Consider the following 19,026-nt stretch of genomic DNA (forward strand, 5'->3'; position numbering starts at 1 on the left):
AGCGTTGTCGGCTACTCAGAAGGCTTGGGTTCCGGGCACAAGCTGGGGTTGTCTTTGCACTGTAACGCTGAGGTTGGTTGATGGCTTGCTTAGTTTTGGGGACTTTCAGGTGTATTGGCATTAATGTTTTGGGAACGTGTATTGATTGTAAGAAGAAACAGGGTGGGTTTTTATTTCTACAGTATTTTTTAATGCATTATAACATGAAAGAATTTTTTAACAGGAAATAGTTGTATACTAAAGAAGAGTAGGGATATAGAGTGTTTGCGTGTGCCCCGTGTTAACCCCTGGTGCTGTCACGGTCAGCGGGGACTCCTGGTCAGGGCCATGAACAGCCTTCAGCGCTGCCACCTTTGGTCCCCGCCTCCCTCCCTGTGTCATGTGATCGACATTGCCGCGTCACGAGGTTCACCTGGGTGCCGTCTGGGTCCCTCAGGTGGCCCCACATGGCCGGCTGTCCTGGTTGATTGCTGTAGCCCAGTGTCCCGTCACAGGTGACCGTGCCGCCCTGGGTGACTCCTGGAGTTCAGTGGCCCACCCCTTTGGGAAGCCCGTGCCTTGTGTGCAGGTGAGCAGAGGCACGGACAGACTTCACGTCCCCGCTTTCCTGAGTGTGCGTCTCCCAGTGCACACACGTGTCAGGAGCGTGTTGGCGTCCTGCGAGATCGAATGCCATTTTGGATCTGAGACATGCAACTGAGACCGGTGAAAGTGAGGCTGCGAAATCCAGGGGATCGCGCGGCGTGGGGTTTGCTTCCCAAAACGTCCCATTCCTGCTTCCTAGTGACCCGACGCCTTCTCTGCCTTCCTTTCTAGCTGGTGGCGGTGTTTGACGAGCAGGATCCCCACCACGGAGGCGATGGCACCAGCGCCAGCTCCACGGGTACCCAGAGCCCGGAGCTGTTTGGGGGCGAGCTGGGCCCCAGCGGCGCGTCGGCCTTCCAGCCCTACCAGGCCCCGAGCGAGATTGAGGTCACGCCCTCCGTCCTGCGCACAAGTAAGTGGAAGCGGTTTCTCCTCTGCACATTCCATCTTCATTTCCGGGGCGCCAGGCTGCGCCGCCCCTCCCTGGCCCTGTGAGTGGAATTCATTACCGTCGTGATCAGAAGGGGATGGAGTTCGGAACCCCGGGCACGTGTCTCCTGCAAGAGAGGGAGGCCGTTCTTGCGATTGTGATAGATGGGGCTTGCTTCAAGTCCGTAAGCTCGCCGTGGCCTCGCGACCCGTAAGCAAGCGCAGTGGTTCGAGCTAAGAGACCTGGTTTCCCCATTCCAGGAGTTCTGCCTGCGTGCCACGGCACACGGCTCGGCACCCCTTCCAGTCTGACGGGGTCGCAGTCTTTGTATTGTGTGGACGCTGAGGAGCCGGGGAGGAGGAGTTCAGGGATGGGGCGAGCCACTCGGAGAAAACCCCCTTGGTGAAGCGGTGGTGGGGCCCGGGGAGCGTGAGGCAGCCAGCACCCAGGCTTCCTTCCCACGTGCACGGCGCCTCGTGCAGGTTTCTGTCAGCGTCCTTGGAGGATCGCTCAGAGGAGCCGGAGTGATGAGCGTTGGTGCTGTGGGAGCGTTCAGAACAAGGCTCACCTCGAGGCACTGGGCGGATTCAAAGATGGCTTACCTTTCAGGTTTAACTGTTGGAAAAGCCCGCCGTCTTTCAAGTGAGAAATTTGTCGTCAGGCTCAGGTGGACGGTGACGTCGTTTGTAGAACATGGTAGATGAGGGTTTGAATGCCCGATTTGCTCTTCCGGCATGCGTCTGGGTTGCCGCGTCTGGGGCCGGTGGTTGGCAGTCTGTAGCGTTTGGGCGAGTTGCTTCTAGATGTTGAGAACCGTCTGCTTCCACTGCCCCTTGAAGGTGCACACGAGGCCGGGAGGGAAGCAACGTGGATTTCGCAAAATCACAGGAGGCACCCACGTCGCGTGTGGGAGATGTGGAAGGGACGCTGGGGACGGGGTGTATGAACGGCGGATGGATGCCTCAGGGGGGGGGGTCCTGTTGGCAGGAGGCGTGCACCGGAAGAGCTGCTGTCCAGCGGTTTCTGGGGGGCAGTTCGGTGTTTGCCGGCAGCTTCGGGTTGTTTGAGCACGCACACCCCTTGGTATTGCTGGGATGTGCGACCTTGAAAATCCCCCTTGGTGGTCCATTCAGGCCTGTTTTCTCAAGGTACAGGGGTGACCCCGGGGTCGCTCCTTGAGTGAGGGATTTGGTGGCTGTGTGCTCGGGGTGAGCCTGTGTGTGAGGTCGGTCGTCTGAATCTCAGAGCATTTTCATTGAAGGTACATCGCTTTGGGTTATGCTGTGGTTGTAGCTTTGTGAGTGTTCTGTGGCCTGTGTTTGTGTTAAGAGGACTCTATTCCCTGTTTTAAAATAAAGATTGATTTATTTAAGGGAACTGCAGAGTGAGAGACAGGGAGACACGGAGTGGGGTTTTCCATGTGCCGGTCACTACCCCAGATGGCCACAGCAGCCGGGGCGGGGAGCTCCATCCGTGTCTCACACGTGGGTGGCCGGGAGTCAGGGTCTCAGCCGTCACCCATTGCGTCCAGGTGCACCAGCAGGGCGCCGGATCAGAATTGGAGGAGCAGCGACTTCAATGTGGTTGGGACATGGGCGTCCTGAGCAGTGGCCACCCCACCCCCACCTCCACCCCCAGTGTTGTTGGGGAGGGGGAGGGGGAGGAGGAGGAGGAAGAGGGGTGCCTGCTGCCCACCACGGTGGTTGTGCCGCTGGCGTTGTTCGAGTTGGCCAGGGGTGAAGGTATCGCAGGTTGCGGGGCTCCCACCCACATGCATGGAGCACACCTGTTCCTGCTTCTCTGCCCCATGTGGACACAGCGTCCGTGCTGTCCTCCTCCGCGGCCTCCACCCGTAAGAACGCAGTACTAAGTGAGGCCCCGCTCACTGCCGGTGTCCCGGCCTGGGACTTTGTCCCTCCAGAACCGTGAGAGCATCGGTGCCCGCTCTTTCTGAGCCGTCCTGAGTCTCTGGGCCTCTGTGAGAGCCGCGCAGAGTGGACTGAGACGGTCCAGCCACTGGAAGGATAAAGACGGAAGCAGCACCGCGTGACAGCGCAGCGTGCGTGCTGCCTCACCTCCCGTGCTGGGGTCTGGACAGAGAAGCAGACGTGTGGGTGCAGCCGCCAGCCGGTGGGAGCTGTGAGCGCGGCGTGGAGAAGCGTGTTCACACCACGGCGATGCACTCAGCAAGCCACAGTGTGGCGAGCTGGCACACAGATGACCCAGCACCTCCCGGGAACCAACATAAGGGGAGACACAGGTTAATGAGACTGTTAGGAGACCTAACACCCCAGCAAAGGTGTGACTGTGTTGATGTCCTTGTAATAATGAAGCTTAAAAATGACACCTGTGGGGTGGCACTGTGGTGCAGTGGGTTAAAGCCCTGGCCTGTGGCATCGGCATCCCATGTGGTTGCTGGTTCTAGTCCTGGCTGCTCCTCTTCCAATCCAACTCCCTGCTAATGTGCCTGGGAAAGCAGAGGAAGATGGCCCCAGTGCTTGGGGCCCTGCAGCTGCATGGGAGACCAGGAAGAAGCTCCTGGCTCCTGGCTTCTGATCCATCCAGCTCTGGCTGTTCAGGCCATTTGGGGAGGGAACCAGTGGATGGAAGACCTCTCTGTCTCCTTGTTTCTGTATCTCTGTCTTTCAAATAAGTAAAATATTTTTTAGAAAGACACTTATGTGTTCATTGGTGAGGTGCACACTAATGAGGTGTTTATTATAAGGAATTATTATAAGGAATTCCTACTTCTTTAGGTGTGATAAATGCGTTTGAAAAAGAAATTGTCATTAGTACATACTGAACCTCGCATGCTTGACATAATGTATCTGGATTTTGCTTCAAAGGGATCCAAACTCGCGTCTTCAGAAGTCTCTTACCTATGGATTTCACAGTGTTCTGTGTTGCCATGGCTTTAAAATGGTCCTTCCTAAAGATAGCTTTTAAGAAAGGGAACACACACACACACACACAATGCTCTTTAATGCTTTAAAAGTTCAAATTTCATCCATTCTACGCAGCCCAGGATTTTAACCGAATGCTCACATAATTTTAGCCTTGAATATTTTCTCACGGCCGTCAATTCTTACCCCTCTACAACAGCAAAATATTTATGAGAGTTTAAACTTTTTAAAAAGCTTTCTGTGGATACTATGTGGTTGTTGTGTCTGTCAGCATGCGGTTGCTCCGAATGCCACAGCCATAGCCCGTGCTCTGTGTGTAAGCCGTGGAAATGCCTGGAGACCACCGTGGTGGTTCACTCCGTCCTTGCCACTGGAGGGCGCCAGCGGCCTCCCTCGGGAAGGGGAGGCAGTGCTCTGATTGGAAGCCCGGAGAGTGCGGTGAGAAGGGTGCCTGCACGATGTGGCTGCCTCTGGTTCTCCCAAAGTGAGAAGTAGCTTTAAAAATTGCAGAAGAGGCGGGCACCGTGGTGTAGCCTGTTACAGCACCGCCTGCGGTGCCGGCATCCCCTATGGGCGCTAGTTCTAGTCCTGTGTGCTCCACTTCCCATCCAGCTCCCTGCCAATGGCCCAGGAAAGTAGTAGAAGATGGCCCAAGTGACGCACCTATCCTTGTGATAGAGGAGAGATGAGGGGGGCTGGGTCACTCTTGTCCCTCTGGTAGAGGAGAGGTGAGGGGGGCTGGGTCACTCCTGTCCCTCTGGTAGAGGAGAGGTGGGTGGGGGTGGGGCTGCATCACACCTGCCCCCTCTGGTAGAGGAAAGGTGGGTGGGGGCGGGGCACGTCACAGCTGCTCCCTCTGGTAGAGGAGAGGTGGGTGGGGCTGGGTCCCACCTGTCCCTGTGATAGAGAAGAGGTGGGTGGGTTTGGGTCTCAGCTGCCTCCTCTGGTAGAGGGGAGCTGGGTGGGGCTGGGTCACAGCTGCCCCCTCCGGTAGAGGGGAGCTGGGTGGGGCTGGGTCACAGCTGCCCCCTCTGGCAGAGGAGAGCTGGGTGGGGCTGGGTCACAGCTGCCCCCTCTGGCAGAGGGGAGGTGGGTGGGGCTGGGTCACAGCTGCCCCCTCTGGCAGAGGGGAGGTGGGTGGTGCGGGGCGCGTCACACCCCCTCTCGGATTTGAGGTGAGGGCCGTCTGTGGGATCCTGACTCTTCAGTGTCTCCCCCGAAACCAGAGGGAAGGTTGGTGTCTTTGGAAGTGGCTCGTGCCCTAGTGAGGGTGGATTTCTGAAAGTGGTGTAGTCTAAGATTTTTGCGAAACAACTGTATGATTTATTACATTTCATTTTAGTATTTCTGTCTTTAGACACTTTAAAAAATGTTAATACAGTTTAGAAATGGTTCAAAGATTTATCCTTTTGTTTTGAAAGAGTTAGGGATTGACGGATTCTCCATCCATCCGTTGGTTCACTCCCTAGATGACTACAGTGTCCAGCGCTGGCCCAGACCTCAGCCAGGATTCAGGAGCTTAATCCGGGTCTCCCTGTGGGTGGCAGGGTCCAAACACTTGGGCCTTCCTCTGCTGCTTTTCCCAGGCTGTTGGCAGAGCTGGATCAGAAGTGGAGCATACAGGACACGATCCGGCACCCATGTGGGGTGCCAGCATTGCAGGTAGTGGCTTAACTTGCTACATCACAACGCCGGCCCCCTCGGCTGTGTTAATTTTAGTTCTTTTCCATTCTCTGGATAATTTTTCTGTCGTGGTATTAACTAATTAGTTGGAGCTTCCTAGTATGCTGACTTTTAGAAATTAATGTAATCCCAGTCACTGTGTTAGGATTGTGTCATAATGTTGCATCTCCTCTCCCTTTTTGTTCCTTTAATTGTTTTTTTACCCAAGAATACACAGATCAATTTTGTCTTTCTAGAAGATCCCAGATCTTTAAAATACTGTTTTCTGGACCTGATTTAAATATATATTGAAAATAGGAATAGTATTCCAATTGCATTTCCTTTTACCTTGTGAAGTGGAGCATGCCATACAAATGATATTCTCAGGATTTCAGATAATTACCTTCTGACTGTGCGCGTTCCATTCAGCGCGGAAAGCCCATCCTGCTACGCTGTAGATGCAGTCTGATTATTACGTGTTGACAAGGTCATATATCTATTAATTGGATTGGAGATGGGATACAAAATTGCTGTAATTATTGTAATTTTCCCACTAATTGCAGGGTGGGTGGTGAATATTTTTACTTCAGCAAAATGAAAAACAGTATTCCATCAGCCTTGTTGTGGGTTCTTGCAGGCATTCTGTGTCCTGTGTTTGGTGCTTGGTGCCCAGAAAGTATCTCTTTGTTTATTTTTCTCTCGTATGGCTCTCCTGTAGGTGTCACCCCGCTCACTGGCAGGGACCAGGGCACTGAGAGCCCAGCAGGACTGCCAGCGCCTCCTGGTTGGGTTGTCTGCGCCTCCATTGTTGTGTGGTGGCGTCCTCTCCTCTCGGCACTGGAAGGAAGTTCGGAGGGGGCGGATCCAGTTGGAAAAGGAGCCCTCTCCCTACTCAGAAGTGCTCTGCAGGATGAGGTGGCTTTTAGAAAAAATTAAATTTGTACGGCTCCTGTGTTTTCTTGGGTTAACTGATTCAGTGAAATATTGGTCCACCGATAATTTACACCTGCTGTAGTAGCCCACGGTGTGCCTCTGTCTCTCTCTCTCTCTCGGATTCTCACTGTATTTAGGAAGCTGGTTTGACATTTCAGAATATAGCGGTGTGTGCACAAGGTGAGTGTGCCGGGTGGGCTGCCGGGTGGGCGCCGTGGCGGCGGTGCTGCCAGCGCGAGCCGCTGACGTGCGCTCCTGCTGACATAGCGACTGGAGGCGCAGGTGAGCGTCGCCGAGCCTAATGAGCAATTTGGCAGATCAGCTGGGCTGTCGGGGCGGCTCCTCGGGGTCTGTTCCCCAGCGCCGCGTGTCAGCGCCGTGAATGAGGGCTTCTCGCGCAGAGGGGAGCTTTGCAGCCGTCGGGGTTCTGGTTACGTAAAGCAGTCAGCGCACAGTGCTTTTGGTTGTGAGGTTGCTTTTAAACTCAACTTTTCACAAAATGAACAAGATGTAGTTTCCCCACGTCAGGGGGTGGGAACGGTGGGCTCCAGAGTGGGCCTGCATTGAGGGGCTGACGCGCTTGGTCCATGCCGCCACAAGGGGGGTCTTTAAAGTATCACGTGGTCTCTGCCTGCGCCGTGTTCTCCCTGTGTGTGGTGTCTCCTGTGTGTACACCATCTTCTCCACATGTGTGGTGTCTCCTGTGTGTACACCCTCTTCTCCCCGTGTGTGGTGTCTGCTGCGTGTACACCATCTTCTCCCCGTGTGTGGTGTCTCCCGCGTGTACACCATCTTCTCCCCGTGTGTGGTGTCTCCTGCGTGTACACCATCTTCTCCCCGTGTGTGGTGTCTCCTGCGTGTGCACCATCTTCTCCCCGTGTGTGGTGTCTCCTGCGTGTACACATCTTCTCCCCGTGTGTGGTGTCTCCCGCGTGTACACCCTCTTCTCCCCGTGTGTGGTGTCTCCTGCGTGTACACCCTCTTCTCCCTGTGTGTGGTGTCTCCTGCGTGTACACCCTCTTCTCCCCGTGTGTGGTGTCTCCCACATGTACACCATCTTCTCCCCGTGTGTTGTGGTGTCTTCTGCATGTACACCCTCTTCTCCCCGTGTGGTGTCTCCTGCGTGTACACCATCTTCTCCCCGTGTGTGGTGTCTGCTGCGTGTACACCATCTTCTCCCCGTGTGTGGTGTCTCCTGCGTGTACACCATCTTCTCCCCGTGTGTGGTGTCTCCCGCATGTACACCATCTTCTCCCCGTGTGTGGTGTCTCCTGCGTGTACACCCTCTTCTCCCCGTGTGGTGTCTCCTGTGTGTACACCCTCTTCTCCCCGTGTGTGGTGTCTCCTGCGTGTACACCATTTCTCCATGTGTGGTGTCTCCTGCGTGTACACCCTCTTCTCCCCGTGTGTGGTGTCTCCCGCATGTACACCATCTTCTCCCCGTGTGTGGTGTCTCCTGCGTGTACACCCTCTTCTCCCCGTGTGGTGTCTCCTGTGTGTACACCCTCTTCTCCCCGTGTGTGGTGTCTCCTGCGTGTACACCATTTCTCCATGTGTGGTGTCTCCTGCGTGTACACCCTCTTCTCCCCGTGTGTGGTGTCTCCTGCGTGTACACCATCTTCTCCCCGTGTGTGGTATCTCCCGCGTGTACACCATCTTCTCCCCGTGTGTGGTGTCTCCTGCGTGTACACCATCTTCTCCCCGTGTGGTGTCTCCTGCGTGTACACCCTCTTCTCCCCGTGTGTGGTGTCTCCTGCGTGTACACCATCTTCTCCCCGTGTGTGGTGTCTCCTGCGTGTACACCCTCTTCTCCCCGTGTGTGGTGTCTCCTGCGTGTACACCATCTTCTCCCCGTGTGTTGTGGTGTCTCCCGCGTGTACACCCTCTTCTCCCCGTGTGTGGTGTCTCCTGCATGTACACCCTCTTCTCCCCATGTGTGGTGTCTCTCGTGTGTACACCCTCTTCTCCCCGTGTGTGGTGTCTCCTGCGTGTACACCATCTTCTCCCCGTGTGTGGTGTCTCCTGCGTGTACACCCTCTTCTCCCCGTGTGTGGTGTCTCCTGCGTGTACACCCTCTTCTCCCCGTGTGTGGTGTCTCCTGCGTGTACACCCTCTTCTCCCCGTGTGTGGTGTCTCCTGCGTGTACACCATCTTCTCCCCGTGTGTTGTGGTGTCTCCCGCGTGTACACCCTCTTCTCCCCGTGTGTGGTGTCTCCTGCATGTACACCCTCTTCTCCCCATGTGTGGTGTCTCTCGTGTGTACACCCTCTTCTCCCTGTGTGGTATCTCCCACATGTACACCATCTTCTCCCCGTGTGTTGTGGTGTCTTCTGCATGTACACCCTCTTCTCCCCGTGTGTGGTGTCTCCTGCGTGTGCACCATCTTCTCCCCGTGTGTGGTGTCTCCTGCGTGTACACCCTCTTCTCCCCGTGTGTGGTGTCTCCTGCGTGTGCACCATCTTCTCCCCGTGTGTGGTGTCTCCTGCGTGTACACCATCTTCTCCCCGTGTGTGGTGTCTCCTGCGTGTACACATCTTCTCCCCGTGTGTGGTGTCTCCTGCGTGTACACCCTCTTCTCCCGTGTGTGGTGTCTCCCGCATGTACACCATCTTCTCCCCGTGTGTGGTGTCTCCTGCGTGTACACCCTCTTCTCCCCGTGTGGTGTCTCCTGTGTGTACACCCTCTTCTCCCCGTGTGTGGTGTCTCCTGCGTGTACACCATTTCTCCATGTGTGGTGTCTCCTGCGTGTACACCCTCTTCTCCCCGTGTGTGGTGTCTCCTGCGTGTACACCATCTTCTCCCCGTGTGTGGTATCTCCCGCGTGTACACCATCTTCTCCCCGTGTGTGGTGTCTCCTGCGTGTACACCATCTTCTCCCCGTGTGGTGTCTCCTGCGTGTACACCCTCTTCTCCCCGTGTGTGGTGTCTCCTGCGTGTACACCATCTTCTCCCCGTGTGTGGTGTCTCCTGCGTGTACACCATCTTCTCCCCGTGTGTGGTGTCTCCTGCGTGTACACCATTTCTCCATGTGTGGTGTCTGCTGCGTGTACACCCTCTTCTCCCCGTGTGGTGTCTCCTGCGTGTACACCATCTTCTCCCCGTGTGTGGTGTCTCCCGCATGTACACCATCTTCTCCCCGTGTGTGGTGTCTCCTGCGTGTACACCCTCTTCTCCCCGTGTGGTGTCTCCTGTGTGTACACCCTCTTCTCCCCGTGTGTGGTGTCTCCTGCGTGTACACCATTTCTCCATGTGTGGTGTCTCCTGCGTGTACACCCTCTTCTCCCCGTGTGTGGTGTCTCCTGCGTGTACACCATCTTCTCCCCGTGTGTGGTATCTCCCGCGTGTACACCATCTTCTCCCCGTGTGTGGTGTCTCCTGCGTGTACACCATCTTCTCCCCGTGTGGTGTCTCCTGCGTGTACACCCTCTTCTCCCCGTGTGTGGTGTCTCCTGCGTGTACACCATCTTCTCCCCGTGTGTTGTGGTGTCTCCCGCGTGTACACCCTCTTCTCCCCGTGTGTGGTGTCTCCTGCATGTACACCCTCTTCTCCCCATGTGTGGTGTCTCTCGTGTGTACACCCTCTTCTCCCTGTGTGGTATCTCCCACATGTACACCATCTTCTCCCCGTGTGTTGTGGTGTCTCCTGCGTGTACACCCTCTTCTCCCCGTGTGTGGTGTCTCCTGTGTGTGCACCATCTTCTCCCCGTGTGTGGTGTCTCCTGCGTGTACACCATCTTCTCCCCGTGTGTGGTGTCTCCTGCGTGTACACATCTTCTCCCCGTGTGTGGTGTCTCCTGCGTGTACACCATCTTCTCCCCGTGTGTGGTGTCTCCTGCGTGTACACCATCTTCTCCCCGTGTGTGGTGTCTCCTGCGTGTACACCATCTTCTCCCCGTGTGTTGTGGTGTCTCCCGCGTGTACACCCTCTTCTCCCCGTGTGTGGTGTCTCCTGCGTGTACACCATTTCTCCATGTGTGGTGTCTCCTGCGTGTACACCCTCTTCTCCCCGTGTGTGGTGTCTCCTGCGTGTACACCATTTCTCCATGTGTGGTGTCTCCTGCGTGTACACCCTCTTCTCCCCGTGTGGTGTCTCCTGCGTGTACACCATCTTCTCCCCGTGTGTGGTGTCTCCCGCATGTACACCATCTTCTCCCCGTGTGTGGTGTCTCCTGCGTGTACACCCTCTTCTCCCCGTGTGTGGTGTCTCCTGTTGTACACCCTCTTCTCCCCGTGTGTGGTGTCTCCTGCGTGTACACCATTTTTCCATGTGTGGTGTCTCCTGCGTGTACACCCTCTTCTCCCCGTGTGTGGTGTCTCCTGCGTGTACACCATCTTCTCCCCGTGTGTGGTATCTCCCGCGTGTACACCATCTTCTCCCCGTGTGTGGTGTCTCCTGCGTGTACACCATCTTCTCCCCGTGTGGTGTCTCCTGCGTGTACACCCTCTTCTCCCCGTGTGTGGTGTCTCCTGCGTGTACACCATCTTCTCCCCGTGTGTTGTGGTGTCTCCCGCGTGTACACCCTCTTCTCCCCGTGTGTGGTGTCTCCTGCATGTACACCCTCTTCTCCCCATGTGTGGTGTCTCTCGTGTGTACACCCTCTTCTCCCTGTGTGGTATCTCCCACATGTACACCATCTTCTCCCCGTGTGTTGTGGTGTCTTCTGCATGTACACCCTCTTCTCCCCGTGTGTGGTGTCTCCTGCGTGTGCACCATCTTCTCCCCGTGTGTGGTGTCTCCTGCGTGTACACCCTCTTCTCCCCGTGTGTGGTGTCTCCTGCGTGTGCACCATCTTCTCCCCGTGTGTGGTGTCTCCTGCGTGTACACCATCTTCTCCCCGTGTGTGGTGTCTCCTGCGTGTACACATCTTCTCCCCGTGTGTGGTGTCTCCTGCGTGTACACCCTCTTCTCCCCGTGTGTGGTGTCTCCCGCATGTACACCATCTTCTCCCCGTGTGTGGTGTCTCCTGCGTGTACACCCTCTTCTCCCCGTGTGGTGTCTCCTGTGTGTACACCCTCTTCTCCCCGTGTGTGGTGTCTCCTGCGTGTACACCATTTCTCCATGTGTGGTGTCTCCTGCGTGTACACCCTCTTCTCCCCGTGTGTGGTGTCTCCTGCGTGTACACCATCTTCTCCCCGTGTGTGGTATCTCCCGCGTGTACACCATCTTCTCCCCGTGTGTGGTGTCTCCTGCGTGTACACCATCTTCTCCCCGTGTGGTGTCTCCTGCGTGTACACCCTCTTCTCCCCGTGTGTGGTGTCTCCTGCGTGTACACCATCTTCTCCCCGTGTGTTGTGGTGTCTCCCGCGTGTACACCCTCTTCTCCCCGTGTGTGGTGTCTCCTGCATGTACACCCTCTTCTCCCCATGTGTGGTGTCTCTCGTGTGTACACCCTCTTCTCCCTGTGTGGTATCTCCCACATGTACACCCTCTTCTCCCCGTGTGTTGTGGTGTCTTCTGCATGTACACCCTCTTCTCCCCGTGTGTGGTGTCTCCTGCGTGTGCACCATCTTCTCCCCGTGTGTGGTGTCTCCCGCGTGTACACCATCTTCTCCCCGTGTGTGGTTGTCTCCTGCGTGTACACCATCTTCTCCCCGTGTGTGGTGTCTCCCGCGTGTACATCCTCTTCTCCCCGTGTGTGGTGTCTCCTGCGTGTGTGCTGTCTGCATGTGGTGTCTGCCATGTGTATACCGTCTTCTGTGTCTGCAGCGCTGCTTGTGTGTGCTTACTCTCCTGGGTCCCCTGCCCCCATGGAGCACAGGCACACACCATCGTGTATGTGGCTTCCGTCGGCTGAGGCCATCAGTGCCTGGTTTTGGAGAAGGTTTCCATGACTGCATGGAATGGAACAGAACACAGAGGGGCTGGAGCTGTGGCCCAGCGGGTTATCGCCCTGGCTTGCAGTGCTGGCATCCCATATGGGTGCCGGTTCAAGCCCTGACTGCTCCTCTTCCAATCCAGCTCTCTGCTGTGGCCTGGGAAAGCAGCAGCAGGTGGCCCAAGTCCTTGGGCCTCTGCACCTACCTGGGAGACCCAGAAGAAGCTCCTGGATCCTGGCTTCAGATCAGCAGATGGAAGGCCTCTCTCTCTCTGTCTCTACCTCTCTCTGTAAAATAAATCTTAAAAAAAAAAAAAAAAGGAACAGAACACATTCCCATTCAGCGTCAGTGTTTTTCTCATTTGCAAGGTGAGGTTCAATGATGCAGAACAGTGACCTCTTTTGTTGGACTTAGGGCTTCTGCACAGCTCGGTTCTTGCTCCCAGGACAAGCTGGGGAGTTGCTGGAAAGCTGCCTCCCCTTCTCCCTGCACCTCCAGAGCCCTGGGTTGGGTTTTGTTGTTGTTTGTTTTTATTATTTGAAAGATGAAGTCAGAGAGAGGTCTTCCTTCCGCTGGTTCATTCCCCAGTTGGCTACAATGACTGTGGCTGGGCCAGGCTGAAGCCAGGAGCCAGGAGCTTCCTCCTGGTCTCCCACGTGGGTGCAGGGGCCCAAGCACGTGGGCCATCTTCCACTGCTTTCCCAGGCCACAGCAGGGAGCTGAATGGGAAGTGTTGCAAGTGTCAGCCTAACCCTCTCGCCGTGGCGCCAGCCCCTCTAAGTTACTTGTAAGCCCCTCCGCCCAAGAAGCCAAAGACACTTGGTTCTTGCCTTTATTTTCATTGGTGTGAAGCCCTTGAAAACACCTGGACACGTGCCTGTAAAATACTCTGCTTGACTGGTGGTGACCGGCAGTGACCAGTGCTGGCCCAGGGCCCTCATCAGAGAGGCCGCCTGTGAGGGCTCCGTGCCTTGGACTCACGGCCTGTGGGACCGGCTGAGCCGCGCTCTTCCCGCCCGTGGGAATTGCGCACCGAGTGGAAACGGTAGCCCTTGTGCCCATGCTCTCTCTCATCCAGACCCGCTGTGGTCTTAGGGAAGCCCAGTGCCTCGGCCCTGCTCGCTGTCCTGTGTCCCTGACCCTGAGGTGTTGCCTTGTGCATGGCCGTTACACGGGAGCGAACCTGGTTAGTCCAATTGTGTTGTCTCGCTAATGCAGGGACAGGGACACCTGAAACTTTATAGCGGCGGTGGATATGTTAAGAAAGAGTAATTTAAATCAGAGCCAGAAATCCCGCCTTCACATGGCAGGCAGCAGCGAGTAGCCGGGAGTAAGTAATTGTATGAAAATGTTTGTTCCCGCAGCTGAGATGAGATTGGACGCTGGTGAGTGCGCAGGGCTCCTTTCTCCTTTTCATCTTCCATCTGTCCAGGTGTGCAGGTTCTCCTTCTATTAGTGCGTGTCACAGGGAGACTCACATTATGGACGATTTTGTCAGCGTGAAAGCCTGGCAGTTGAAATCCTTTCTTCTCGCTGCACTTGTTAGAGATCTGTTGTTTACTTCTCCAGAATATGTTTGCTTATTTAGTTTCTTCATTGTTGTGAGTGTCAGAACGGGCTTTGTGATGTGGCTCCTCACCCAGCTGGAGATGCGCCGGGTGTCTCGGGGCCACTGAGTCGGTGCAGGACTGAAAGCAAGGCACACGGAGGCAGTGGGGGCTGCTCTGTGCACTGCTGGTGTTTGGAGCGCCTCTGACTCCCGGGGAGTGGACAGTGGCGACGTCGGTGTGAGGGCTGCACCCGAGGCGGAGGAAAAACTCTTATGTCTGAACTGATTTGATTTTTTTTAAGGATTTATTGATTTAAAAGTTAGAGAGACAGACAGACAAAGACAAAGCAAGGGGCCAGACGCTTCCTCTGAGTCTCCCCCGTGGGTGCAGGGGCCCTGGCACTTGGACCATCTTCTGCTGCTTTCCCAGGCCATAGCAGGGAGCTGGGCTGCAAGTGGAGCTGGCGGGACTTGAACTGGCGCCCATGTGGGATGCGGATGTGCAGGCTGAGGCTTTACCTACTGTGCCCCAGCACCGGCCCTTTTTGTCGTCTTAATTAAGGATCAAGGAGCTGTAGTGTGTCCACACTGTGTGTGCGGCTGTGTGGGTGCAGGATGGGCTGCAGTGGGGTGGTGATCGCAGAATGCGGTAGGCCTGTGAGCTTGAGGACCACAGCGGAGTAAAAGTTAGCGATCCTGCCTTCTCGGAAGTAGAGGTCTTGAAGCCAGTGCGGTGGCATGGCAGGGAAAGCTGCCGTTGGCAATGCTGGCATCCCGTATGCATGCTGGTTTGAGTCCTGGCTGCTCTACTTCTAATCCAGCTCCCTGCTATGGCCTGGGAAAGCAGTGGAAGATGGACCAAGTGCTTGGGCCCCTGCACCCACGCGGGAGACCTGGATGAAGCTCCTGGGTTGGCTCGGCTCGGCTCAGCCCAGCTGTGTGGTCATTTATGGGGTGAACCAGTGGATGGAAGACCTCTCTCTCTCTGCCTCTCCCTCTCTCTGTCTGTAACTCTGCCTTTCTGTCTTTCAAATAAATAAATCCTAAAAGAAAAACGCAAGAAATACAGGTCTTTTCTCACCCTCAGATTTTATTAGTTATTTGAGAGACAGAGAATCAAAGGGAGACATGGACAGGAAGAGAAGGAGAGAAAGAGGGAGGGAGGGAGGGAGGGTAGAGAGAACACTCCTACCCACTGGTGCACTCCCCGCATTCCCAAAGCAGCCAGGGCTGAGTGCAAGTGTCCCATGGAAGTGGCAGGGACCCTGTTGCTTGAGCCATAGCAGGAAGCTGGGGCCACGTGCAGGAGCCGGACACTCGAGTGTGGGACCTGCACATTCATCCATTGGGTGGGTGTTCGCTCCTGAAGACGGGGTTCACGAAGGTCTCTCCGTGTCTGATTTGATGCTTCGTCCTGTCGACGATGCAGAGCACTACGCTTAATAAAACCTGGAGGTCTCGCCACCCTGTGGAAGAGGATTGAGCCTCACTTCGCTCGTCTGCCGTCCTCCCTCTTGGCCTCCTGCTCCCGCACCAGGCCACGCACCTGCTTCCTGCACTGGGTGTTCCCTGCACGACCCCCTTTCCACCTCGTCCTTGCCTGGGGCTCTGGAAAGCCTTCTGCCCCCTGCGTTTTCTGTGTGCCGTGGGGTTAAGCAGCTGCCGTCTGCTGTGTGTCGGCTCCTGCTCACAGGGCTAAGGGAGGGCACAGTGCTCACAAGAGCTTGTAGCCTGTGCTGCCGCCAGACATCACGCCTTTGTCTTGTCTGTGTGAATATCCTGGGAGTAATTAAATGTATATATAACTGTTCTTCAGACTATTTGCGGAAAGTGAGGTTAAAAGGCAAGTTTTTTTTGGTGCAAAAAATTGTAAGGTCTTTACCTATCAGGAGTTGTCAAAATTCACAGAAAGGTGCATTCTGAAAAATCCATGCATAGATTTTTTTTTTCCCAGCACATTTACTTACCTTTAATTCCATTTGTCCAAATGTGCCCAGCGGCCGGAGTGCAATGAGGCCAAAGCCAGGAGCCCAGAACTCAGTCTCGTTTCCCACCTGGGCGACTCAGGTCCTCGAACAGCCATCTGCTGCCTCCCGGGGTACAGATTAGCAGGAAGCTGTGTCGGGAGCGGAGGAGCTGGGACGCAAACCCACACCTCCAGTTTGGATGCAGCCATCCCAAGCCGTGTTCCCTCTCCTAGGCACGTCAGCCGCCCCTGGAGAACTGTGGGGAGTATCCTCGTGCGTGAGCACCTGTGAGAGTATGTGTACGCGTGCACATGTACTTTCCCACATGTGTACAGACACGTTTAGTGAGGCTGTATTTGGGACTGTCTCAGAAGTAGCATGTAACTTCAGGAAGGTAAGCCATTGTCAGAGTATTCCGATGTTCAAGACGGAACCTCCGACCAAGTGTAGTACAGTAAAAGCTGTAACTCACGAGCGTTTGAGAGCCCTGCTAGGGTGTTCCACCTGTCGTCACACTTAATTAAAATGTCAGCGTGTGCACGGCTGATCCACCGGTTAATTTTCTTAAACCAGCTTGAGCAGTATTTATTTTAAGTGCCAGTTTTATATTAATGAATTGGAGAGGAGTGTTCTATGCTTGCCGACGGTGGTGTGGCGTGGAGAATACGACTCAGAGCCAGGACAGTCAGCTGCTGATTGCTTTGTGCAGAAGCACATTGTCCACTGATGGTCCACCGTGTCCATTGTCTTCTAACTGGAGGGAGGGATGGATGTGAGTGTCCACTGATGGTCCACCGTGTCCATTGTCTTCTAACTGGAGGGAGGGATGGATGTGAGTGTCCACTGATGGTCCACCATGTCCATTGTCTTCTAACCAGAGTGAGGGGTGGATGTGAGTGACCACTGATGGTCCATCATGTCCATTGTCTTCTAACCAGAGTGAGGGGTGGATGTGAGTGACCACTGATGGTCCATCGTGTCCATTGTCTTCTAACCAGAGTGAGGGGTGGATGTGAGTGTCCACTGATGGTCCACCGTGTCCATTGTCTTCTAACCAGAGTGAGGGGTGGATGTGAGTGTCCACTGATGGTCCACCATGTCCATTGTCTTCTAACTGGAGGGAGGGAGGGATGGATGTGAGTGTCCACTGATGGTCTACCGTGTCCATTGTCTTCTAACTGGAGGGAGGGATGGATGTGAGTGACCACTGATGGTCCACCGTGTCCATTGTCTTCTAACCAGAGTGAGGGGTGGATGTGAGTGACCACTGATGGTCCACCATGTCCATTGTCTTCTAACCAGAGTGAGGGGTGGATGTGAGTGTCCACTGATGGTCCACCGTGTCCATTGTCTTCTAACCAGAGTGAGGGGTGGATGTGAGTGTCCACTGATGGTCCACCGTGTCCATTGTCTTCTAACCAGAGTGAGGGGTGGATGTGAGTGTCCACTGATGGTCCACCGTGTCCATTGTCTTCTAATTGGAGAGAGGGGTGGATGTGAGTGACCACTGATGGTTCATCACGTCCATTGTCTACTAACCAGGATGAGGGGTGGATGTGAGTGTCCACTGATGGATCACCATGTCCATTGTCTACCAGCTGGAGGGAGGGATGGATGTGAGTGTCCACTGATGGTCCACCGTGTCCATTGTCTTCTAACCAGAGTGAGGGGTGGATGTGAGTGTCCACTGATGGTCCACCATGTCCATTGTCTTCTAACTGGAGGGAGAGATGGATGTGAGTGACCACTGAAGGATCACCATGTCCATTGTCTTCTAATTGGAGAGAGGGGTGGATGTGAGTGTCCACTGATGGATCACCATGTCCACTGTCTTCTAACCAGAGTGAGGGGTGGATGTGAGTGTTCACTGATGGTCCACCGTGTCCATTGTCTTCTAATTGGAGAGAGGGATGGATGTGAGTGACCACTGATGGTCCACCGTGTCCATTGTCTTCTAACTGGAGGGAGGGATGGATGTGAGTGTCCACTGATGGTCCACCGTGTCCATTGTCTTCTAACTGGAGGGAGGGATGGATGTGAGTGTCCACTGATGGTCCACCATGTCCATTGTCTTCTAACCAGAGTGAGGGGTGGATGTGAGTGACCACTGATGGTCCATCGTGTCCATTGTCTTCTAACCAGAGTGAGGGGTGGATGTGAGTGTCCACTGATGGTCCATCGTTTCCATTGTCTTCTAACCAGAGTGAGGGGTGGATGTGAGTGTCCACTGATGGTCCACTGTGTCCATTGTCTTCTAACCAGAGTGAGGGATGGATGTGAGTGTCCACTGATGGTCCACCATGTCCATTGTCTTCTAACTGGAGAGAGGGGTGGATATGAGTGACCACTGATGGATCACCATGCCCATTGTCTTCTAACCAGAGTGAGGGGTGGATGTGAGTGTCCACTGATGGTCCACCGTGTCCATTGTCTTCTAACCAGAGTGAGGGGTGGATGTGAGTGTCCACTGATGGTCCATCATGTCCATTGTCTTCTAACCAGGATGAGGGGTGGATGTGAGTGTCCACTGATGGATCACCATGTCCATTGTCTTCTAACTGGAGAGAGGGGTGGATGTGAGTGACCACTGATGGTCCACCATGTCCATTGTCTTCTAACTGGAGAGAGGGGTGGATGTGAGTGACCACTGATGGTCCACCATGTCCATTGTCTTCTAACTGCAGAGAGGGGTGGATGTGAGTGTCCACTGATGGTTCACCGTGTCCATTGTCTTCTAACTGGAAAGAGGGGTGGATGTGAGTGTCCACTGATGGATCACCATGTCCATTGTCTACCAGCTGGAGGGAGAGGTGGATGTGAGTGACCACTGATGGTTCATCACGTCCATTGTCTACTAACCAGGATGAGGGGTGGATGTGAGTGACCACTGATGGTCCACCATGTCCATTGTCTACTAACCAGGATGAAAGAGTTGACAGTGGGAGGCAGGATCAAGGTCTCTGGTGAAGGGACTGTCCTGGAGAGTTTCTGTGAGTTCTGCTCTTGGCCGTGACCCCTGGGCCTGCTGGAAGCATCGTGGTGATCCCTTAGGTGGGGTTAAGAGACAGCGATTGCACTGGGCGCCAGCGAGAAAGCCTGCAGTTTTGGCCTTCTTTTCGTCTCTGTCCGTGTGAGTGTGTGTGTGTGAGAGAGAGACAGACAGGCAGACAGTTCTCCATA

General features: G+C 55.0%; 1 protein-coding gene across 26 annotated transcripts in view; it reads left to right on the plus strand.

The window, feature by feature from the left end:
• PARD3 (par-3 family cell polarity regulator) overlaps window positions 1-19,026 on the plus strand; it is a 514,965-nt gene that overhangs the window by 171,123 nt on the left and 324,816 nt on the right. For all 26 annotated transcript variants that reach the window (XM_070056191.2, XM_070056180.2, XM_089312481.1 and 23 more), the window contains exon 3: window positions 817-997. In XM_070056191.2, coding sequence (XP_069912292.2) covers window positions 817-997 — 181 coding nt within the window. The remainder of the gene's footprint in view (window positions 1-816; window positions 998-19,026) is intronic.

This window comes from Oryctolagus cuniculus, chromosome 13 (assembly GCF_051225735.1).
Source record: "Oryctolagus cuniculus isolate XC-2025 breed Fujian yellow rabbit chromosome 13, ASM5122573v1, whole genome shotgun sequence".
Taxonomy (NCBI): Eukaryota; Metazoa; Chordata; class Mammalia; order Lagomorpha; family Leporidae; genus Oryctolagus; species Oryctolagus cuniculus.